Consider the following 25,283-nt stretch of genomic DNA (forward strand, 5'->3'; position numbering starts at 1 on the left):
AACATTCGGGGTAAATTTCTAACCTTGAAGAAGCACCCCACGGAATTAATTCACTGCCGAATTTATCCAAGCTATATATCTCGGTTTGTTCTTTGGAGGATTGATAGTAAGCCAAAAAACGCCGGGTTATCGGTGAATCGCTTCGAAATAAATGAGAATAATGTAAAACAGTGTACAGAAAACGTGGTCACGATATTGAGACTACGTGCAAATGCCGAAAAATCACTTTTCAAAAAAACATAGATTAAAAATTTTAGAGGGTATACATTAAAAAATATACGTCTTCTCGAAAAGCCCAATTGTGATAGCGTTTTCAGGAAAGGTAATTCCGAGCTTTGGCTTAGTCGTCACACTGAACTGATGTCGAATTTGCAACATATATATGACGTGGAAAGTATTGAGTTTTAACAGTTTTCTATACTGAACTCAATCCGGCATTGATTATATAGATTACAAAGCAGTGAACAAATATATAATAGCTTGTGAGTTTACAAAAAGTAAACTAATATCTCACAAAAGTTGTTTTTGACATATTTTGGAAGCGTGTGAAATCGACAATCAAGTACAGAAGTTCGTTTGCATTTTGGCGACTTTGTCAGCCAAAGAAGAAAAACCTGCAAATCATGAAACAAATTGCACAAAAACATTCTCCTGGGCTGTATATCCATTCTGCATTCGCGGCAATTTCTCTATTGCGCGGAATAGAGCGCGTAATTTACCGTATTCGGTTAAAACAGTCCATTAATTCGTTGTTATCGTCAGCTCGTTTTTCGATCAGGTTTTTCACCTCGAACATATATCATGTTCTAAAAGAGTTCATTTCCATCAGTGTTGAACACAGTCCATATTCATAATTTTAACCTTTTCAGAGTCCGTATCTTTGCTTGATCGTTTTACATTTAGTCCATCGTTTCATCATAATGTTTTTGATTATTCTGTCCCGGCTTGCCATCGTTCTTTCTCTCCCAGAAACGTTGTTGTTTGTTACATTGCAAAATATTTGTTTCTTGACTTCAACCCTCTTTCTTGTTGTACGATTCGTCGATTGTTGTGAGCTGCTTTTGCGCCGTCACTTTGTCAGCGTTGTTGATTGATTTCCCAAATTGTTGATTGCAGTTGGTTGTTGAGATGCCTTTATTGATTGCCTTGGTGCATTTGCACGATGTTGACTCCAAAAAAAGTGGCGTGTTCTACGTCGGGATCACCAAATATAGCAATTAATTATGGGATTTCCAGAATCATTCTTTGCTGCTGTTAAAGATGTTGTTCAAATAACTAATGTTTCCTACAATAGGTGTTACAATATGCATGTTCGAACTCAATAACGCAAGTCATAACGTGATCCGTCCACGAAAAAGTATTAATTCAAGATTGTATACAAATACAGTGTATATTTTTCAATAAGCAAACAAATTTGAGATATCTCACACTCACCTATTAGTGGTATATATATATATAAACTTACATGTTGTTCGAAAAATTCGTTTTTCGTCCGGAGCAGGCGATGTGATAAAAAGCTGAGGTCAAAAAATCTTTGGGATTCCTTGCTAAGGGCATGTAGGTATGCGTAAAATTTCGGTTCAGTGGTATTAGAAGATCATCAAAACGCTATGATGAATAAATATTAAATTTATTATAACAATTTTTACGCTCTACTAAACCTAATACCAACGTCATGTCAGTTGAGATTTCTAATCGGTAATAGTTTTTCAATCAAAAGCTATCGTCACGAGTTGCCCTCCAGAAATAATAAAACATGGCTGTTAAATATACTTCACTGCCAATACGAGAAGCGCCTGCTAATTAGTTGAGATAGTAATCAAGTATTTGTGACTGAATCTGTTGGCTATTTATTGACCATCAATCTGCAGAGCCGGACTTAGATGCTGAAAGGTCTTAGCTATTCCGTGATACCACTCCCAATACAAGCTATAAACGAAGATTTTTATGGAGTCACAATATCAATATCTTACAAACAATTTAAGAAATTCGAGTAATAAAGCATCATGACACCAGAAAATGTGACGTCATAATGCCCGTTTCAAGTCCCGAGTAAGTCTTGCTGACAAATAAATCATCATCTTTCTCAAAATGGACAAATCCGATGAAAAATCCCTAAATAGTAAGAATAAATATAATTCATAGGTTCGTTGTTGTTTAGAATTAGATAAACTACTGCAATACAGTTGTTATTATCTTTCGTATTTTCAATATTTAAACGGTTCACTTCTGAAACACGCCTTCAACATTCAGAAACGGATAAAAAATAAATGATGAATTTTCAAAGGTTAAACAGCTTTTTGAAGGCATGTATTTCATTGCCTCGTGTTCAGTGCCGTTTATCACTGCAACATAATTTCCTTGAAACAGATTGGTCGCAATTTTCAAGAAATCAGACAATAAAGTGGGTGTTAGCGTCACCCGAAAGTAGTTCCAATAGCATGGTTTAATTGTGAATGCATCAAACAATTAAATGAATGCGAGTGAATTTCTAGTTGCCAAAAATTAAGAATTGAGTAAAGCAAAACGATAGAATTACATATTTATCCCGGGGATGCGAAAAGGCCATAATAAGGTAAATCGAATGATGTACCCCTCTCGTCCGGTTACAAGTCCATGTCGGGTATGGGATTAGTTAGCCAGTTATTTGTTTCAGATGCATGGACTTGACGGTGGAGGAAATCTAACTGAGCAGCGGTCAACCCCACGGTGGCAAGAAGACTGGCAGACCCATCGCACCTAATCATCCCCCACGGGATTATATCCGCGAACCCACGCAGTGGTGTGAAACGCTTAGCACAATGCCATACCGATAAGAAAACCTTCATATTCAATATCACAAGTCTAAAATTGCTTCCATTGAATTTCAAGCCTGAAATAGACACACACGCGTCAGGTCTGCCACACATTTTAATACACCAGAGACATACGAATTAAAAATATCCCACATAACAAAAAAAATTCAGAATAGCATATGGTAAAGTAGGAAGAAAATGATAAAAAATAATTACTTATACATAACGCCATAAAACAATAAAAAGTCTAATTCAAACAAATACAAATAAAATTTATCATAAAACCTAACACATAATGTAGGTAGCTTCATATTGATACTGTACTGCTATGGTTCAATAGATAACACTCTGGAAGATAAAAAATCAACTGTACATCCAATTCTTTATTTCTATATAGCTCAGAGACCCCAAGGATATTTCATGTATAAATATATATATCTTATTCATAAATTAGACCAAAAATTTGGTATTAGTGATCGAAAAGTCTGTGTCTCACTGCCAGCCAAGCATATTGCTATTTACTAAACCACATATGTACAGATTATTATTACTTCATATTCCTATGCATCTACAATAGTACCTAAGGATGTGTAAAGAATAAATGCTCTCATTAACAAGCGAATAAATATTTTTTGTTTTCATATTTTTCAATAAAGGATTTAAAACTCCGGTATATAAGACCAGGCCCGTTTTAAGCCTGGAAAAATGGGGTTTTGCATATAACCTGCCAATAAGTCGGGGTAGTAAAATCGCATCAACATTGGAATCTCAAATTACCATGCAATGCCTTTCGAGCGGTCGCCACGTTTGCGCATTGGTTAAAATTGCCTTCAATGATGTTTTCTTGTAGCGTAATATTCAATCTATAATACGAGGATTCAAACTGTCTTTAAATTTTAATCTAATTGTGTTCAACTCGCGATTGCGTCCACAATAAAAGAGCATACGTAATACATAATAAGGCGACACCAAAAAAATGAAAACTATCATACTCGCCTAATAAGACGACCCCCCCAATATCAGGCCAAAAAATTGGGTCTAGAAAAGCGACTTATTAGCCGGGAAATACGATAATTAAAATAAAACACAAAATTTGTTAGATTCGAAACTGGCGCTGTTGAAAAACATAATAATATTAAATTATGTCAAATTTCATGAGTACAATTTGGCACATATGATTTTTAGTGACTTGATTAACTCTGAGAACATTAAGGAATCTAAGAATATTGTAGAAATTAAATAAAAAAAAAACATCTATTCACTAACAGACAGGGTGTTTTCCCTGAACAAAAAATATTAAATAAGTCTTAATTAAGGGATTACATAGCAGCGGTGGCTAATTTCATAAAATTTGAAACAGTACGATACTGATGAATTGAGTTCTAAAATCTCAAATAAGAACCAAAAAAGTGAAAATATCAAATTATTGCACTGAAAAATTTCAAGCTATCGAATGGTACTAACGATTTATTTTGATCTCAAAAATGAATGAAGATTGCAGTTGAATAAAAATGCACGCTGAATCAAATTAGAGCAACAACTAAAAATGATGACCCAGCACCGGCGAGAAGTCCAACCGAAATCATGAAAGCTAATAATGATCCAGCTGTTGCAGCATTCTCAGGTGACACTTGTCTGCAAATGTGATAAATATATGTTTAATAAATTAGTCTGGTTTAATAAAGTCTGGGATTCGCTACAATGTTGAACATAATTAGACACTAGAACAAGGCCAGAGTATAATATATAGGCCAGAGTGTTATGGGGGCAGTCTATGCTATCTATATATTGATGCCATATGTTATCTTGTACTTACGCTATCTATGTCATATACATTTTTAATATATATGTCATAAATTTGAACAGGGCCAGCCGCTGGAGTATGGGCTTATAGGCCAAATTCTCATTATTTTATAGAGCAGCTCATGTTATCTTTCCCAGGACTCTGAGCTTATTTCGAAAAAGGCATACAAGCAGACGCCTTGAATTGAATACACAATGCAATTTTCCCAAGAAAACTTCACGCAGCAAAATTCATAAATAACAACGAAAGCTGGTCGAAAATTGTATCCACTTTGAATCCCTAAATCCAGACAGCTAAATTATCCCATTTCATAAATTGACAGGCCTGCAAATAGCGATATAAATTCTCTTGACTTCCATAGTTTCAGCATTAAATATTAATTAACCCAATCTGTTTATAATGGTTGCCATATGTATGAAATTTTTTCTACTTTAGTAATCTGAGATTTTTCAAATCAAAAAATATTGACATAATTCTATGTATACTTACTTTGGACCATACTGCATACATAGAGTGCTGAGATGACCATTTGACAAAGCAAATAAAATCATAAACACGATAAAGAAAGCATCATTGGCAAACCAAACTGGAAGATGATAACGTGGCTGAAAGTTGCATAACGCAAACAAGAATGGAAAAATTGTCCGAGCAAGAACGCCTAAAAGCAGTGCACATTTGCTATCTGATGACGGCTGAAAAAAATAATCAATATTGATAAGCAATCACCTGGTCAGGAGTTAGCCAACCTTGTCTAATATTTTATACTGCTTGGTTTCTGGACTATAAAATTTTTCGTCCAAACTTCCATCAAAAACGGATTATTAACATGAGATATCCAAAATAGAGTTGAGTGTATGATTACATTCAAAACTTGTCATATTCTATAATAGATGAAATAAATCTAGACATTTTTAAAAATTATCATTTTAAGTCATTGAAATTTGGATAAATAGACAATCAGCCTAGTTCAACTTCACTGCTACAGAAAAGACCAATCACAATACAGTGAGTTTTACTCAACTCAAAATGTATACAGGACAGCAAAAAATGCTTAGTTTCGACCATCTTTACATATAGATGGCATAGATATTATTATAGAAGTGTTAGGTAGTATAAAAGAGCTGAAAAAGGTAATTTCTGACTGATAGATATATCATGGCAAGCGCATGTTTGAATGAGGTCTTTCAAACCTCTGTTCAGTCTTCATAAATTCAATTAATATGCAACATAGTCAAATAGTTTATGGTTAGACATTGCACAACATAAGTTGCGAAACAACTAAGCAAATGTTAGTAAGAAACAAACACTTACAATGTGGATATAAGATGCTGACGTTCGTCCCACCCAGTCAGCAAGATTGAAAAGTAGAAAACAACAAACGGGAGTGAAGTATAAATCTAAATAACATTGGAGTATATAGTTACGATAAGTACACAAAGAATAATATGACAGTAATTTGGAAAGAGCAAAGTCTAAAACATCAAAACCACACTCATAATTTAAGTATACGTACATGGATAACAACATGAAGGGTTTGCGTATTATAATTGAGCGCTAAAAGAGCAAGTTATTCGAAATTTGAACCTATTACTTTACACTCTGTGCATGGAAGTTAGAGTGTAAGGACAGCAATTTTTTTAGAATAGACTATTATCAACTATTAAAAATGTTGTCATATTCAAAATATAGTCAGTCTAATTTAACAAAAAAAAAGTTGTATTAAAATTACTTTCAATTATGATCCTTGAATAACATACATAGTATTTCGACAAAAATAAAAATTGATAACTGTCTGATTATAACAGATAAGTTATATCAGGGGATCGCCTTCCTTATAAAACATGGGAAAATTATGGATGGTGCAAAGCGGGCTTATAAATATACTATACAAATCGAGTAAAAAGATACGATTCAAGATCATGATTCCAAACATGAATACGTGATTACTATCAATGATTCAAAGTACAGTTTCGAAATCATGGCGCCAGATCAACAAATAAAACATACCACTATCAGCTCAATCAAACAATCGTATCAGCACAATGTTTGTCCAACAAACTAATCGAAGTCAAAGTGTTCAACACACAATGCATTAAATATTACAATAACACAGAAATGATTGCAACATGAAATTGAGAGTTTCGCAGAGAAAACTTCTTTGTCGCTTACGGTATCTGGGATAGAACCAGTTACAAGAAATAAAATATTCCATCTTATTTAATTCAGAACAGTTTGAAACAAAATCAGAAATGCTGACAAGACCTGGGTACATTTCATTGCTAACTAAAAATCGAAAATGTACTTATGTCTGCAATGAATCCAAAATCAGTGTTTCAAAACGCCCAGCCCTAATTTCAATTACATTTGATGATCACATGTGTAGTCAACGCCAAAGCAGAAAGACTCCGTTCCTTCTAAATAATAGTTGCTCCATGCATATTGTTAAATTAACAGTGGATGATGGTACATCGCCTTGTTCAGAGCAGATTCAGAAAGACAAAAATATGCATTGTATAAAAATGACAGTAACTGTTATTCTCGTTATTGTCAGCCAATACAATGTTGAGGAAATAAAACTGGACAAATGCTATAATAAAAATTTCAATCATGAATAACAATTATAACTAACCATTCCATGATGTTCCTGATGACATTGACTTTATTCTTGCTGTTACGGCAGGATAGCAGGACAATGTGATGAAGAATGTATATACAACACAAAACATATGTAGCCATATCTTTTTCACAACAAGCATCAGCGAGGGAGAGGATGACTAAAAGGAAGTGATGTAAATTAATGAGTAAGTATTCCGGTCAGCATTAATGGCAGAAAGCTAGGCACAAATGCAACAGAACATCCAATATTGTAGCAGGTAAAACGCATTAAAATTACCATTCCATATAAAACTGTAGCACACGTAGAACACATTAAAATTTCAAACGGTCACTTTTTATCGAAGCCGTTATGAACATATGTTTGATTATAGATTCGAATTATTCACATACAGGCTCATATGATAGAATGTGGCATTTTCTTATTAGGATGAATTGCAAAAGCTTAAAATTTCAAAAGCCTATGGATAATAATATACATAGGGGTCTTTGTCAAGTAACGTATTCTGTACATATAAAAGGCGATTTTTATTAATCTGCGAAAAGCGAGCAACATCACAATTTCAGACAAATTTGCTAAAAACAAATATTCCCAACCTGGGATAATCTGATAAACATATTTTTAGGAATGAGCACAGACTTGTGGGCTAGACAAGGCTCATTGAAAAAATCATTTCACAGGCTACAAATAGCATTATGCAAATATAGGAAATCATTGACAAAATTATAAACACCTTTTCTGAAGCAATCGAGGTAAATCTTGATTTTAAAACTAAGGCAGTAATAACAATACACAAGAACTTATTCCTAAAATACATCTTTAGCTATATTGAATAGTGTTATTACTTGCACACAAACTTTCCCACACAATTGATTGATATTCCCAGAGTTTGCTTTCAAAAATAGGAAAGTATTAAAAAAAAACTTATTGTGTCATAATGATGGCATATAATAAACTTGATTATAATATGATTTTTTTTTCATGTATGTTTCATGTTTGTATTTCTGCTGGAATAACAACTGCCGAAGTAACAAAAGGATTTTGGCATAAGCCTATATGTTCACTAGTATTCATTGTGATAATATCTGTGCTAAAATACAGGATGTCTGGCGTTTAAAAAGAGAGAAAATACAAAACCAGACTTGAGAGATTACTCATGCTGTAATGGAGCGAAACAAGAGAGAAATTAGAAATTAGCCAACTCTGTGCCATTACAGAATTATTGAATAAATCGTAAAAATCTTTAAACTTGGTATTGCGAGAAATACTAAAAAATTCAGCTTACAGAAGTTTTAATATCAGCCGATATGCTACTTTCACTTGAAGGATATTTATTGATTCCATTCCGATCTTCAATTTCTCTTTTCATCCATGAATCATCGCCTTCATCTCCATTTATAGCAAGTGGATGTTTTTCCTCGGAGTTATTTCCACTTGTATTCAGTTTTACATCTGTTGTGAAGTGAAAAAATGAAAAGCTGTCAGTGAATAAGTGAAAATTTAACCGAAAATTAATGGTATGGTAAATAAAAGTAAACTACTATTTTGATATAAGCAATATATACATACATAATCAAAACTTGCATTTCAAAATTGAAAATGATCCATATATATAATATATACTGTTCATATTAGCTAACATGATAAAATTCCCAATTATCACTTGGTGATAAGTAAAAACAGTTGCTAAAAGCCATTAAATCCAAAAATGTGACAATGGATCTGGGAAGTCAATAAGGCCGAAAATGAGATTTACCGAGATAGGCTATTGCATAAATATGTAACAACTGTGATTATATTGAAAATATACACAGTCCCAATAAAAATATATCATTTTAATTATAGGAGAACCGGTTTTCCAATAATGATGTTGAGATTAAAGAGCAATAAATCTCACACTGCATCTTCTAATTATTTCATTCTATAAATATTTGGCATACTAGAAGTGTCCCAACATACTGCCGTTGTCATAATAATATAACTTAATCCTATCTAAAATAAAGCATGTGAAAAATGTGCATATTTATTTGATTTGAAAGCAAATAAAAAGTGACTAATATTATTATGATGAAGAAAACTCAACATGCATTAATCAATTTTTATCTGAATACATAATAAATGCAGCGAAATATATGGTAATACTTAAAATAGATACTTGCATTTGCCCATAATACAGACTAGTGTTAATAAGTTATTAATAATTAATATTGCTACATCTTGACCACATTTTTGAAAGTAGAATAAGCATCATGAATGATTTAGAAAATTCCTATTAGGAGACATAAGAAATTAGGCGAATTGTATACTACCATTCACTCTATAAATAGAACAATAATTAGAAAGTTAAGCCTGCTACCATATTTTCTATATCTTTTTCTGTAGTTAAAATGAGCAAATATTAGGATGAGGCGAAAAATCATGAATATTTTATTATTTAGTTTTAGTTATTAACATTTGTTCAATATATATAGGAGCATATAGTGATTATAAAGTCATATTGATGCTATAATTGCCTTGGGGCAATATGGTAAAATGTAAAAACAGATGTAAATGTTTTTTCCCAAACAAAGCCATAAGCTTTTTTAAACATTTGGAAAATAATCTTGAAAATAAACGACCAGTATTAGATATGGGCCATCCATTGATAACAAATATTGCTTTGAGTATTTGAGATATTTCTATGTTACAGGCTCCATAGAGTCAATATCAAATATTTATGTTTACAACATTCAGATTGGATATAAAAAGCCAAATTACACGTTTTATCATGAAGCCTATTTACCAGATTATGCTATTGACCTGTCCGGAATGAACACGCCCACATATCTCAACCAATAGGATGAATGGAGTTGAATAGGAGGTTTCCCAAGTACATGTTAGGATGTAATTCGGGTTTTGTAAGTCAAATATGTTCAATGTTAAATATGGATTGGAATGAATAGTGAAATACTACATTTTTTAAAAAAGCGAATAAAAATTTACAGCCTATTTTAAGTTATGACACAAAATAGTAAGTACAGTAATGTAAAACTTACTATAGCAAACACTATAACTATAAAGATGACTGAGGAAAGCCAGTAAAAATATTTTATATTCGAAATGCTGAACATTGAAATTAAAAAATGTATTGTAATTGTCAGACAAATATGAGTTTTATTTTACAAATATTCTCACCTTTGTCATTCAAATACTCTTTGTTCGATGAGCCCAGAGCGAAAAATTTATAAAACTCCTGTAAAATAAAATTCATGATCATTTTTATTTGGTGACAAAATACAAATTGAGGTTAATATGATAACAAAAGATCAATAATTTGTAAAATTATACAAATCAACCTGGCCCTCGGGCAATAACACTTTGGGTTACACCTGAAAGAGAAATTGGGGGAACAAAGAAGGTAGATCGCGTTGTAATAATAAGTGACTCAACAATAGTCACAGTTAGAGGTGTTTACACAACAAAGAAACTACTGGACTTGTGTGAATGACGTACAAAAATGGTTAGCATAGGCCATAGAAAATTCATTACAGGATTATTAAACCCATATTCATATAAAAATGAGATAAAAGTCATTCAAAACTCTTAGTTATATAGAAGTTTGAGTATAATGGTAAAATCTATTAGGAATGAGCTATGATTGAAAATATTCAAAAGAATTCATAGCATTATTATGATTCCATAGATTTGAATTATTTACATACACGCTCCTATGATAGAATGTGGTGTATTCTTATTAGGATGAATTACATTCTTTAAATGCTTATAAGGAAACAAATATTTGTCTTTGTTTAGAAAAGTATTTTGTACATATAAAATTACTTACCTGATTTATGAGTACGACGTAGAAAACCATTGTCAAAGCTAGCACCACAATCGCAGTGAGGAAGAATATGAATGCACTGTCAGTTGGATCACTACTAACTGTAAAAGCAAATAAAGAAAATTGAAAGTATGATGATACTACATTTCTATTATAGACTTAGTGCCTTTTGAAAGTTTCACCTTTACAAGTATATTCAGATTGGATAATGGATATAATTAAAAAAATAAAATCCAAATTGAGAACTTGCAACTCTTATTAAATTTGAAATGATTCGGAAGCATAAAAACAATTATAAAAAAAATAAATATGAATATTCAAATAGAAAATGATCATAGAAACCATTACTTACATGCTAGAGCAGCAATCATAGCAAGAGCAGCGAAGACTCCACCCATCCCCTGAAATTATGGTATAAATATTTCAATTTGTATTCCACTGAACAACAATTTCTAATTAGAAAAATATATTTCTAGACATAATTAAACAAGACTAATTATGGCCCACGAAAGCAAAGTTTGATCAGCATTCAAGTGACAAAAAAAATAAAAAAAAACAAAATTCCCCTTTTCAATGTCACCAGTGAGATTTCTGAAGATATTTATCATACCTGTCCAGCCATAACACATCCTGAATACTTCTGTGGGAAGCATGCGGCCACTCCGAACACACTTGATTGAAAAACGGCAGAAAAGCTGTTGATCAATACCACAGATATTAGAGTGATGGTGAAGAATTCATTTTGCCACGTAGAAGTATCAGTCTTGGAAGAAAAGAATAATATTTCACATGCCCAGCAAATTCAAGTTAAACTGGAAATTCAAATAAATAAATGGCTATAGTCTTTTGTAAACTTGCTATTTTAAAATGAAACTCAATTTCGTGAAGTAAATAAAAATTCAATCACAATATTATAATAAATTTCATGACATAGTTCCAGAATGCTCTCTGTCATTGTTATCAATACTGTGGTAGTGTGGTTGATATTTACTATTAGATAATCATTTTGTTTCTGCATATTTGTTTGAAAATATGCCAAGTAATTGCATATTCTAAATTTCTTAAATATGAATCTTGGAAAATTAGAGTACCGGTAATTTTAAATCAAAATTGAACTACATTTTACATTTTTATTCGCTCTGTTCAATGTTTTGAAAAATAAAATCATTTATCAGTGTATGCAACTAAATAATAATTGTCAAAATTAACAGCAAAATATGATAGCAAATATTATATTTTAGTTAAATTTGTACCAATTAATTAATATATAACAAACCGAATGATTTCGAATATTCAATTTCTAAAGTGTATTAAGACCAACTAAAACAAGGTATGTAAAACACGATATTCAATTCATTGATCTTTCAAAAAAATCTATAAAAACTGGTCAGTTGGTACCAATTGATGTAAGTAGATAATGGGTTGATTACAGCACCATATCTAATCAATACACACATTATGTTACTGTGTTTAATAGAGGGCAACACTCAAATTGCTTTCTGCACATGAGCATTCACTTACTTGTAACTAGAATAAAAATTGGGAGTATTTCAACAAATTTAGTGTATAAGTTCTCTTAAATTAAAAACAATTGAACAGTGATGCGGAACACTAAATAAATCAGCAAATATCACCACTTACTCGTACTAGTACTTCGGTGAAGACGAACAACAAAATCATGGCACCGAGTGTAAAAAGAACTCGCACATTTTGAGGTATTCTAAAAAGAAAAGACAGCATTTAGAGAATGAATCAATGCCAACAAAGTAGCTGATTTTAATAAGAAGAATACTGACTTTCTAACATGAGAAAAAGCGGATATTATTTTTGAATGCCAAGTATGCCAAGATTATTTGTCAATGTTAATGAATGCTTTCATAATCACAATTTTGTATTTATTCTTTACCCGGACTTAGTGAGCTAAATTGACATTAAATAAAAGCTAAATTGAGTAGAAAGCATTCCTACTTATTACTGTTGCAATCCTCTTAAGATTAAAATTCTTAGGTTACTTCATTTGATGATTTTCTTCATAATTTCACCTGATAATAAGCGTAATAAACATAATTACTTACCGTTTTTGTAGCAGAGTATTTAGGAATTGGAAAATCACATTGGGCAACATCGCACAAATTGCGAGAGAATTCATGAATAAGGACTGAAGACTGGTGATTGTTCCAGGGTCAAAACCCGGTGTAGTTGAGGTAGAATTAGAATCATAGGGTACAGTAATATTCCATTCATTTGGCAAAGGTGTCACTGCAGACTCTGGCACAGTATTATTCACATCACGAAGCTTGTACATCCAATACTACATAAATGAAAAGCATTGAAAAAAATCATTAGCAGATAGCATTATTTTTAAGATGTCTTTGACAAATTTATGTTCGATGTATACTATGTTGCAGTCACTTTATTTCAATACCATACACATTATTGTGAGATTATCCTCACACCAATTCAATGATTAAAGATATACAAACCTGTTTAAAATACATGCTAACCAATTTGTGCAAAATTACTCTGACAATGAAAAATATTCAATTTATCGCACTATTCCCAAAATGTAATCAATTATAAATTGAAGGGTATTTATTGTTAGCAGCCCAACATCAGTGGCAATGAATGAATTTACCTTTGAATGAATTAATAATTTGAATAAATTATTCTGGACTTTTGTACATCAATGTTTACGGAAATAAATCATTGCTAATCCAGTTATCTAGTAGGTGAGTGACAGCAAAAACAAGTGGATACATACATCATTAGCAGTGATAAAGAAATTCCATGGTAGTAAGCTTCCGAGTCCAAGAAGATAAAATATAAAGTACGACACAGAGTACCTAAAAAAATTGTATACATTTTTTTGAGAAACTGGTCCAGTGTTAACAATTAAAAATGAGTTATTGTTACGCTCACCAAGAAACTGAGAAAAGACCAAACTAAATGGTAAAATAGTAACTATAAACAGAGAGATGCTACAAAGTCCGATACTATGTTAAGTCAAGTGCATAGGAAGCTTTAAAAAATGGATTAAAACAAAAATGAATATTCAACAGAAAAAGTCTTGCAATATGACAAAACAAGGTACAAATAATTAAAAACGTCAAACAAAATTGTACTAACCTGTCTTTCGGAGCCATAGTATTATTGTGAGGTAACAATGGTGTCTCAGGATTATCTAAATATTCAACATCATTAATATTTTCTACATCTTCCCCACTCCACTCACCAACCTCTGTAAACGATACCTATAAATACAAATACTTATGTCAGCAATTGATAAAAATGTCATTGCTGGATGTTGAAATAGCGTATTTCAATTTGCTAAGTTTCGTCTAAGCATCCGCATTTTGACATTTTTCAGGCTGACATGGCATATTGAAGCTAAAGGATGAATGAGATACCATTTATAGATGTACATTCAGAATTTGTTTGTACATTTCTACATTGAGCCATGTTTTAGATCCCTTAGTATAAGCGCACATCACCATCCAAATTTCTGCTGCAATTCACAATGTTTTGGCATATTTCAGTATCTATGCTAAAATCAGGTAAATATTTTTTATTGGAAACCGTGAATCTATTACAGCCGTTCTGACTAATTTAAAATGACATAGCGATCCATCGTCACCGAATTTAAAAATGCTTAAACTCCTCAAACAGTGAAACGGCATCCAGTTTGCATACCGAGTTAATCATTAAGGATATATGACATCATGCTTGAGATTTTCTTTTTTAACTGCTCTCCGACTGATCTTTATTTAATGTTCATCAGTTTGCAGACCGAGATAGCCGCAAACGGACTTTCGTCCAGTTAATTCAAAGAAATAAAGGGTTGCAAAAAAGGTAGGCGCAGCAGTGACTCACCCTTTTTCTCGTGGGCATATCTTACAGAAAGGAAATGGTACGACTCGACAACGTCAGGCTTCAACCGCGTTTTTTGAGGAAACTGTATTATCTGTTTCTTTAATACTCTGATACCAACTGCGATGGCTTTACAAGTGCACAACAACTTTTCTCCGATTTGACATATCAGCAAAACAGTGTAGCAAGCAAAACAAAGAAGCGATGCACACCTAAGTCTGGAAATGGACGTTTGACTATCGCGGCCTTCGAGTGTCATGTGATCAAATACGGTACAGAAGGAAATTTTATCTACGTATGAATTTGGATCCGGCAGCATTTAGACAACACAAGGCATAATATAATTTTAAATAAGTTTCAAATTTTCAACGATGCCGAAGTAAAAGCTATCAGAAGGAATTCCGATCATAGATTAATTGAAGTCAAGAAAACTAGCACCGATACTCAGACATTACCTTCCGATATCGTAGTTGAAAAATTAATTTTCCACCTTTCTTTCGTGCTTTCGGAGGTTCACCCGGCGTAATTACATTTCTGGCGAGAAGCCAGGTCGTGAAGTTGAAAAAATTGGAATCTTGGCAAAAAATGGTAGAAAAAGTCAATATATAAACAATGCCGTTACGCATGACCGCACTCTAGTCAGGCGCCCGTCGCATTGAGATTTTTCGCGTTTGCAAATGATCCAGTCTGATTCAAATTATTAGAGAGAGAGAGAGATTATTACATTTTGTCAAACCAAGAAAACAATTTATGCACACATAAACAAATATCAAAAAAATAGTTTTCGGTATATGACTGGGGGGCAACGATACGACTTTGATTTCCTCATTATAAATGAAACACAGTAATAGACAATTTGACAATATCAGTAATATTTTACTATCTTCAGTTTGATCAGAAAAAAAAAATATTTACATATGAATGTGCTACAAAATATAAAACCTTTGAGATGCATGGTCTCTATGAATTGTTGGAAACATTCCAGAGCAAAGAGAAGCACTTCATCAGCAACAAATATACGGAGATTGCCAAAATTTCTTCAAAATTCTTTCAATAATCCTGAGAAAACGGCTATAGTGGATTCCAATGGCGAACATTCCTATAGCAAGCTTGCATGTTTATCCATGAATCTTTCTAGAAATCTTCCGTCATTGCATGGAGAAAGAGTTGCGTTCTTAACTGACAATGATGCCTCTTATGTGGCATGTAAATGGTCAACATGGATGAAAGGGGGAACTTGTGTTCCCTTGTGCAAATCGCACCCCATTAGTGAGATAGATTATGTTTTACAAGATTCTGAGCCCAAAATCTTAATTGCATCCTCAGATCATGCAAATGGATTGGAAGATTTATCAAAAAAACATGGGACAGAACTACTTATACTTCCCAAAGATTTTATTGATCAATATTCCGAAGCAGAAATACTTGATGACATAGATGTGCAAATGTCATCACATGATAATGCCTTAATCATCTATACCAGTGGGACAACAGGACGGCCAAAAGGCGTAGTTTGGACTCATGATCATCTGCAAAAACAGGTTAGACACTGTCCTTTATTTAAACGCATAGAAGCGCTGTGTCATTTCTTGTCTTCGAAAAGTGAAAACACAGAGCTCTCTGTTACCTACATAACTACGGTAGTCTTTATTTCAGGCAACAATCACATTTATATGTATATTTTTATTGTTACAATGCTTTTATTCTGGTTATTGAAGCAATGAATCTCTTTCTCTCATCTATCCATAAAACAGTTAGCCTACTGTCTGTTGTATGCTTAGATTTTTGCAATATAATGGAAATTATGATTTGGGGTTGCACATAATGACATAGGCCTACCAGTAATTCTTTACCTTACTAATTTCTAAAGCCCATGTGTCTATAGTTTCATAAGTGAAAAGATGAAGTCCGGAATCCTGGGTGATGTCAGAAGATTCAGATTGGTTTAATTATTTTCACTATAATAATAACCTAAATTCGAAAATATTCTTTTGAAAGTTTTTTACACCTAATTATGTTATCATGATTCTGGCCACATCATGAGTTCATAAGCATAAATGAGCGATTTAGAATTCTACATTAGATACCAGCCTTTAAAATATCCTCATAGCTTTTTCTAAAAAATATTTCATTAAGATTGAAATGATGTTAGCTGTCTGGGAATGGGAGTATAATGACATAATACTGCATGTTTTACCGTTACATCATGTTCATGGAATAATTAATGCAATGATGTGTCCTCTCAGTATCGGTGCAACCGTAGTTATGGAGAATAAGTTCCAACCACATAAGGTCAGTTTTGCAAGTTCTATGCTTGATCATCGCATTAAAACTTCAACATTTAAAATAATTGCAGCACAATTGTTGATTTTGCAGAGCAGACTACTGACTTCCTTCCTGTATGTTTCAGACATAAGCTAGCTGCTCAAGGCTATCCGAGCAAGAGTGCAAAAAATGTTCATCATTATAGGAATTTTACATTGCATGCTGTAATGTTAAAATATACATCTTTACCTTGATATTTTGTTATACAGTAGAAAAAAACTTTTTGTTTCTTCAGTTCGGCCAGGGAACAGCATGCTGGTGCATTTATTAAACTAGTATGGTCAACTACTGAATCCTATTTCATCTATCAACTTTGTTTTTGTTTTGCATTGACTTGACCTCTGAAATTGGATACAGAAATGACATTTAACAGTTGATAATTGGCCAAACTGTCTATGAATGGAATTCCTTTGTATTTATGATATATGTTTTATGTATTTTATTAGGTTTGGGATCATTTTCTTGGAAAATTTGAAGATTTTCCACCCATAAGTGTATTCATGGCTGTTCCTACGATTTATATAAAATTATTGCAATATTATGAAAATAACATGAAAAGTAAATCTGATGAAATTTTTGAAAAATGTAAAAAGATCCGGTTGATGGTTTCCGGATCTGCATCTCTACCTGCAACGATATTTGAGAAATGGAAAACTCTGACTTCTCATGAACTTCTGGAAAGGTGAGATCAAATTGCTAACATGTTGTCATTTCAACAGCTTTGAAATTGAAACTGGAAATTTTTCAATTTTTTCTTTAAGGAATATTAGCTCATATGCTATTCTGTGTGTTCTTTTTCTAGTTATTCTTGAGAATAAGGGTTCTGCATCAAATTTTGAAAAGCGACAATTTATTTTCAATAAAATTTGGTTTGAATATCCCATATTTGTCCAATCACTCACGAACTCACCCAGCACCCAGGGTGTAATGAATTGGGTAGGTAATGTCGAACTACTTGTTTGAAGAGTTGATTTTACCAAAAAAAGTTATATTATAAAAAATTTTTGTTGTTATTTTGGTGAATTATTTTGTAGTAACACATTTATGTATCTGAGTGAGGAGCTGACAGATTAATTGAAATAGAATGTGACTGCCATATTTGAGTACAATGTGCAAATCCTGAGATGTATGTTGAAATATTTTTCAGAATTGTTAATAATTTTGCAGTTATGTTCTAGTCTAGTTGATAACTCACTTATTTACTTTCTTCCTATTATTTTTAGTTATGACTTTTTTGTGTTAGGTATGGTATGACTGAGATTGGAATGGCGCTTACGAACAGCTACCGTGGCCAAAGAATACCTGGTGCAGTCGGACGTCCATTTCCTGGGGTTGAGGCCATGATTTTAGCAGAGGATGAAGAGAACATTGTTGTAGAAGCTGATTGCAATGGTGTATTAAAATATCCTGGCATGAAAGGTCACCAAGGTGAATTGTTAATTCGGGGACCAATATTTAAAGAATATTGGAAACGACCTGACACAACAAAAGAGCAATTTAGAAAAGATGGCTGGTTCAAAACTGGTGATACAGCCAAGTTTGAAGATGAATCATTTTGCATTGTAGGACGAACATCTGTTGATATCATCAAGAGTGGTGGCTTTAAAATAGGTGCTCTCGATATTGAGCGCCATCTACTAGATCATGATAACATACTTGAGGTTGCTGTCCTAGGGGTTGACGACGAAACATGGGGTCAAAGGGTTGCAGCTATCATCGTACTAAAAGACAATAATATAAGCTTCACCGTCGAGGATCTAAAACTTTGGTGCTCAAATAGAATGCCTCATTATAACACACCTACCTTGATGAAGTTAGTTTTGGAAATTCCAAAAAATGCGATGGGTAAAGTGAATAAGAAAAGTCTATTGAATTTATTTGATGAAGAACAAGTATAATTAGTTTGATTGAGGCCTTGAAATTTAAGATTTATGTGAAGTGGCCTCAATTTATTCTGGTATTCTCGTTATAATATATTAGAGTTTGCTCTACATGCATGATATTATTCAAAAATTTAGTTATGATTATGTCCTTTACTATAATCAGATACAGACTGAGGCAAAGTAATCTAGGATACAGTTTTACGTAACAAAATGCATATTCTATGTGCTTTGGCATACTGGGCATAAACTATAGAATCTCTAAACTACATATGCATTACATCAGTCACTGTATGAGATGAGCCATATTATCGTCATCTTAACTAAGTCAGGACTTGATATTCGTGCTTATATCACATAGTTGGGCATTGGTAACTTTAAAAATGCTACTTCATTTTCGTTTGTTTCAAAACATGATTATTTCCAATTAAAAAAATTTGCTTTGGTTTTACCTTTTATCCTCTTGTTAAAGACGTTTGCTCAATGCTGCACAAAACACCAATTCTTGACAGGAATGGGGTCTAATAGTTTATCACTGTAGCTGTTTTTTCGTTTCTGTTTTCTAATTAAAACGTTTAATAAAAATTCATATTATTGTTAATGTAGGTGACTTTGTATTTCCGTGCAATAAATTAATTTACTTGGTAGCCAATCCTGAGCTTGAAGTCGCTGTGGACATGGTGGAGGGGCAGATGAGGGTACGGGGTAGTGTAGGGTTGATTACAATGTTGACAAAAAGCGTAATACTATTTACCACAATCTTCGCCCCCTACTTTATTTCGGGTTCTCTTCTCACCAAGTCCATGTAGCTATAACACGTAACGGGCTTAACATTCCCACACCCGAAAATATGACTGGTGACCGGATAGATTTATTGATTTGTCAACCAAAAACAAGTGAATGAAAGCATACATACAGTAGAACGCACATTGCATTTTGAGGAATGAGCGGATGATGTTCGCTGTGTGATTTCCCTCACTATAAATATGAAAATCCTATTGTAGTTCAATAACATCAATTTCGGTTTTTTATTCCAACGGTTGCCCGGGAAATTTCATGCCGTGCTTTTTCATAAAATAAGCCCAAAGCTTCAACATGAGATAATTCGCGGAGGCGACAACCCTGCAATACATCAAATCCATGATTCCGAAAAATAAATAACTGGCTAACTAATCCCTTACCAGACATGGACTGGCAACCGGGCGAGAGGCCTTGGTTCGCCATATGATGAAGCAGTCTTGTCGACGATTATATAGCTTGGATGAGTCCGCGTGAGATACCAGCGGCCGCTTTTATCTGGCCTTGTTTGGAGCAAAAAACGCGCGGGTAATCGTCTTATTAAAAAAACATCCCCGTCAACATTTTGGGACGGCTATGCTCTTCAGTCGAACCACTGTCTCTCCTCTTAAAAATTTCGTAATAACGTGTGCAATTTTGAATGCGAATGTGGCACGATTATTTAGGCCAGGTGTCGGCAAACTACGGCCCGCGGAACAATATAATCCGGCCCGCGACGCTTCACTGAATTATATTAACAAAACAATTGTATTGACGATTATATTTTTTACGTAACAGAATTTGTTTTGAGACATCAAATTATATTATAATCTACAGTGGCGTAGCAAGACTCTCGTGCCCCCCCCCCAAAAATATTTCGTGGAAATGACCCTAAAAACTCTCGGACATAAGCTAAAACAAAGTTTTTTTTTATTTCGTCAAAAAGCATAACATGTCGCTATAAAAAGGCTATGGTAACCTAAAATTTGCGTCTTCGTGTTAGCAAACTCATCCACCATCTTCGTCATATCAATTTTTTCAATTTGCTTCAAAAATCAGTAGCTCACCTGTGATAATTGTCGTGTAAGTTTTGGAAGAAAATTCATTCGCGCCGGCGCCATCACTTTTGGAGATTGAACACGCATCTGGTTTTCTACCGATACCACCGGTGCTAGGCTTAATTCCTTCTCAGTTACGTTCGGTATTCCCAAGTCTAATTGTTTCAATTTTGGTTTAAATATTTCGCTTATCTTGGTTATTTTAATTTTTTTCATACGTTCTATCTCTTCTGCTCTTTATTCTTCGTTTTTGTGCGCCACTAAGTTTTTTTCCTTCGACATCAATCTGACAGCCTTCGTAATTGCGCCGGTGGCCGGTGCGATCAAACCACACGACGCCGAAAATCGACGACTCCGGCATTGCTACGTAACAAAACGATTTGAGCAAAACTAACATCGACATTATGAGATGTGTATGGTGGCCCATCGTTGTCACGTGTAAAATTTGAAAAAAAAATGAAAAAATAAAATGAAAAAGCGAAAATAAAAAAATAGTTGTGAAAAAACATGAAAATAATTGAAAAAATAAAAATAAAAAAAAATTTAAATTAAAAAAAAAAAATTAAAATTAAAAAAAAAAATTAAAAAAAAAAAAAAAAATTTGAAAAAAAAATTGGATAAAAAGAAAATAAAAAGGTTGACAACGATGGTCCGCCTCGTGGCCCATCGTTGTCACGCGTTTTTATTTTTAGAAAATTTGATGCTGCTTGGGACCAACGTTGTCAGACTTAATCCTACACGCACAAATGTGTTTCCTGGGTTTCTAACTCACTACTGATTTTCATGACCAATATCCAATAAATTCAACATGAAAATGTTCTACAAATTCTCCATGCTACAAGTTCAACCACAAGCAATATATTTATAATAAGGATAAGAGAATATAGAATTGGATACGAAAATTTGTTTTTACGTGTAGAAGGTAATTTAATTGGAAAATGCTGCTTAACTGCTCAGACACTCGTGCGATGCCGGTACGGTATCGTCTGACCGTACCGGTACCCATGCAATCACTCGTGAAAGAATGGGAGATGATGAGTGATTGTATGGCTACCGGTACGGTCAGACGCAAAGCGACTATAACCGACTACCGGTATTTGGTAAGACGGTACGGTACCGGCATCGCGAGTGTCCAGACAACTGAGTAGTTAAGCCGCATTCTCCAATTAAATTACCTTATACACGTAAAAACAAATTTTCCGAAGTTTCGTATTCAATTCTATATTCTCTTATCATTATTATAAATATATTACTTCTTGTTGAACTTGTAGCATGGAGAATTTATAGAACATTTTCATATTGAATATTGCTCAAGAAAATCAGTAGTGAGTTTGAAACCCAGGGAACACATTTGTGCGCGTAGGATTATGCCTGACAACGTTGGTCCCAAGCAAAAGCAAATTTTCTAAAAATAAAAACGCGTGACAACGATGGGCCACGAGGCGGACCATCGTTGTCAGCCTTTTTATTTTCTTTTTATTCAATTTTTTTTTTTTTCATTTTTTTTTTTTTTTTTTTCGTTTTTATTTATTTATTTTTTTTTAATTTTAATTTTTTTTTTCATTTTTTTTTTAATTATTTTTATGTTTTTTTACAAAATTTTTTTATTATCGGTTTTTTATTTTTATTTTCAATTTTACGCGTGGCAACGATGGGCCACCATAGATGTGCATTACTGCTTTTGCAATGCAGCTTTTGGTTTTGCGGCTTAAATTTATAAATTTTAACCGCTTGGGGCCCCTTTTGGCTGTGGGCCCCCCGCGACCGCGGGGGTTGCGGGGGTGGATGCTACGCCACTGATAATCTAACAAGTATATAATTCACAATCACTCACTCGTTTAATTAGCCTATAAATTGATTATAATTACACAAATGGCAACAGAACGTAAAAAAGTTGATGCTGAGTGCACCATCCAATAATATACAGCCTATATATGTATATATTATATATATCTTTATTTTTGCTCTTTTCATATATCGAATGTTTGTATATATTATTGTTTACCATCATCTAAAGCCCACGAAATTTTATTGTTTAAATGAGTTTTCAACAAAATATACCTTCCCCCAATGTGAATTTTTTCCGTGATTACCATATATCGAATTTGTTAAAGTATTATTTTCCAGACCAACTTTCTAATAGCCATTTCAACGTGAACCATGATCACATCAGCAAATAGGGTAGTGGTTGACTTCGATGAACGCATACCGCATGGTCGTATCGTTCCCTCCTGTCCATACCAAAGCAATTTTAATTTTGCCAATTTTTTTTCCGTAAAGTTGACTGTTTGTATTTTGGTTACGTAATAACAAATATCTCTCTCTTTTCTATACGGTACCGGGTTCTGTGGATGGGATCAGTTTTTTACTTGATTAAAGTGTAGTATAATATATGTACAATTTTTACACATGCCCTCTGAACTATACAATAAATCTCATGTAAAGTGTTGAATAGTAGAAAAAAATAATTTATCAGCCGACTCATTCATTCATTTTTCTGTCTTTATTTTATAATTTCATAGTGTGATAATCCATGCTGACAGTTTGATCACAGTGTAAATAAAATGGTCGGGAGCCTCGGTGACCCGTAAAGGTCTTACTGACCATCACATTTCAATGTTCAAACATCCAACAAAATCTCTCTCCTCGGTTTTTAACTTTTTAAAAATATGTGCGGCCTGCCAATGACTTGCAACCTTCAATTTTAGCCTGCGAACGACAAAAGTTTGCCGACCCCTGATTTAGGCCGTATACATCGTATTATGTCGGTAAACATTATTTCCGCAATTTCTCCTATTTCACAAGTATCCTCTTGCATAAGTATATATCATGCTTATGCAGCGAGGACGTCTGTGATTAATTTTTTGTTTGCCCGTATTGTTGGTCTTTTGTAAAAATATGTAATGTAGGCTACTGCTTTTATACAGTCATGGGCAACGAGACGCCAAAGATAATTACCGGTAGTAAAAACAAGTGGAGTGAATCCTCAACTCTAATTTCGGATTGAAAATAACGGAGTAAAGAGGCTGAAAAACAGTGTTATGAAATATTGAGAATAAAAAGAAAACCACTGTATCGTGATTATGTCATATTATAATAATGATGCCATAATACTTGCATATTAATGCTTTGCGCCGTGAATGTTGGACTGCGCGCAGGGCATGCGCGATAGTCATTGGAGTTTATATCAGTTGATGTAGTTTGCTGATTTATGCTCCATTTATGTTCCATATTTAATCTTGTGTATTTATTAATACAAACTGTGTTTCTGTAAGTCTTGAGAATTCACATGTTCATAGCAACGCCTCTAGGTATCTTACAAAACCCACCGAGACAACCATCAATTTTGTTTCAGGAGCCCTGCGACAGAAAAACACGATATTTTGGACATTGTAAACTTGTAAGTCGCCAAAATTTATGCTAAGTTGGTAATTATATAATAGTTACTGAATTAAACCAGTAAGTTGTGTGCGAGATGTATCTTCTTATCCATTCTAAAATTACCGACGAAGCCTCACTCGCCCGGTCATATTTTTCCGCGCTATGGTGATGTAAAGTATGTTCAATCAATTCTTTATTGTACTCTATGCCATAGAGTCTATTGAATACCATCAAAGATTTTTTTGTCTTTCAACGGCTATAACGCACCAATTAAAATCAAGTATAATGGACAGTTTACCACGCATTATTATTATGTCTGCAGATCGTTGTGGTATTTTGTGAAGTAGTGACACTTTCATGTGGCCGTAAGTCAACGCAACAGCAAGTTGAACACATTTGAAACAATATAGTATCTGCTGTCATGGATTATATATTTTGCGCAACAGAAAAATCTTTATCCGTTGAAAAAGTTCGCACGGAGACTGTTTCAGAAGTCGTTGAAAAAAAATATTCCCTATTCTGAAACCATCTGGTTTGAAAAACCTCGCTGCGCCTCTGGGTGCAGGGTGGGTAATTTGTGGTCGAGTGCTCTCAACGCTTAGAGCAATTAACCGATACATAGTTTGCCGAACTTTTTGTTGGTGCGGTGCCAAATTATTAGGGAAAAACTCACGGCGCACTCGAACGGAAAAGAAAATTGCTGCCTTTAAATAAAACTAAATTTTGTGATCGTTAATGTGTTCTTTATGCGTTTTAAAGTTTGTGACCATGTAGTCCTAATGAGTAAAGGCAATGTCAGCTGTTTGTCCTCATCTCTGCAAGATTTTCCTTTGAAATACTAAAAATCTCTCGTGTTCACTAAACTAGGTTCAGCAGATAAAGAAACCGCAGCTCGCAGAATTGCAGAAAGTAGTGTATAAAGTAGACAGTTACGTAGCAATGACTGCAGACACTGCGTAACA

At 33.6% G+C, this 25,283-nt stretch overlaps 2 protein-coding genes across 4 annotated transcripts; one reads left to right on the top strand and one right to left on the bottom strand.

Moving 5' to 3' along the window:
- Positions 1 to 2,892: 2,892 nt before the first annotated feature.
- On the bottom strand, positions 2,893 to 15,604 carry LOC120325766 (equilibrative nucleoside transporter 1-like). 3 transcript variants are annotated; one of them, XM_039391927.2, is made up of 14 exons: positions 15,356 to 15,604; positions 14,160 to 14,284; positions 13,795 to 13,876; positions 13,109 to 13,344; positions 12,675 to 12,753; positions 11,644 to 11,796; positions 11,386 to 11,434; positions 11,037 to 11,134; positions 10,388 to 10,445; positions 8,499 to 8,665; positions 7,229 to 7,373; positions 5,911 to 5,996; positions 5,089 to 5,291; positions 2,893 to 4,430 (listed from the first exon to the last, which is right to left on the bottom strand). In XM_039391927.2, the coding sequence occupies exons 1-14, from the start codon at positions 15,524 to 15,526 to the stop codon at positions 4,319 to 4,321; spliced, it is 1,764 nt and encodes a 587-aa protein (XP_039247861.2). In that variant the 5' UTR covers positions 15,527 to 15,604; the 3' UTR covers positions 2,893 to 4,318. The 3 variants fall into 3 exon arrangements, with proteins under 3 accessions (XP_039247861.2, XP_039247859.2, XP_039247860.1); XM_039391925.2 differs by lacking the exon at positions 15,356 to 15,604 and adding an exon at positions 14,904 to 15,335; XM_039391926.2 differs by lacking the exon at positions 15,356 to 15,604 and adding an exon at positions 14,724 to 14,864.
- A 60-nt stretch (positions 15,605 to 15,664) lies between these two features.
- Positions 15,665 to 19,757, top strand: LOC120325763 (malonate--CoA ligase ACSF3, mitochondrial-like). Its single transcript, XM_039391924.2, has 4 exons — positions 15,665 to 16,441; positions 17,037 to 17,192; positions 17,672 to 17,907; positions 18,469 to 19,757. Exons 1-4 carry the CDS (start codon positions 15,818 to 15,820, stop codon positions 19,121 to 19,123), a joined length of 1,671 nt encoding a protein of 556 aa, XP_039247858.2. The 5' UTR covers positions 15,665 to 15,817; the 3' UTR covers positions 19,124 to 19,757.
- The last annotated feature ends 5,526 nt before the right edge of the window (positions 19,758 to 25,283 follow it).

The sequence above is a fragment of the Styela clava genome, chromosome 4 (genome assembly GCF_964204865.1).
Source record: "Styela clava chromosome 4, kaStyClav1.hap1.2, whole genome shotgun sequence".
NCBI lineage: Eukaryota > Metazoa > Chordata > Ascidiacea > Stolidobranchia > Styelidae > Styela > Styela clava.

Bases quoted from the DNA above. Each gene is read 5' to 3' on its own strand.
- LOC120325763 (XM_039391924.2), top strand. From the start codon at position 15,818: ATGAATGTGCTACAAAATATAAAACCTTTGAGATGCATGGTCTCTATG. The intron at 16,442-17,036 runs GTTAGACACTGT...TATTTCATTAAG, and splicing joins ATGATCATCTGCAAAAACAG to ATTGAAATGATGTTAGCTGT. The intron at 17,193-17,671 runs GTCAGTTTTGCA...GTATTTTATTAG, and splicing joins ATAAGTTCCAACCACATAAG to GTTTGGGATCATTTTCTTGG.
- LOC120325766 (XM_039391927.2), bottom strand. From the start codon at position 15,526: ATGCGTAACGGCATTGTTTATATATTGACTTTTTCTACCATTTTTTGC. The intron at 12,754-13,108 runs GTAAGTAATTAT...TTTTCTTTTTAG, and splicing joins AATACTCTGCTACAAAAACG to AATACCTCAAAATGTGCGAG. The intron at 11,135-11,385 runs GTAAGTAATGGT...TTGCTTTTACAG, and splicing joins TATGATTGCTGCTCTAGCAT to TTAGTAGTGATCCAACTGAC.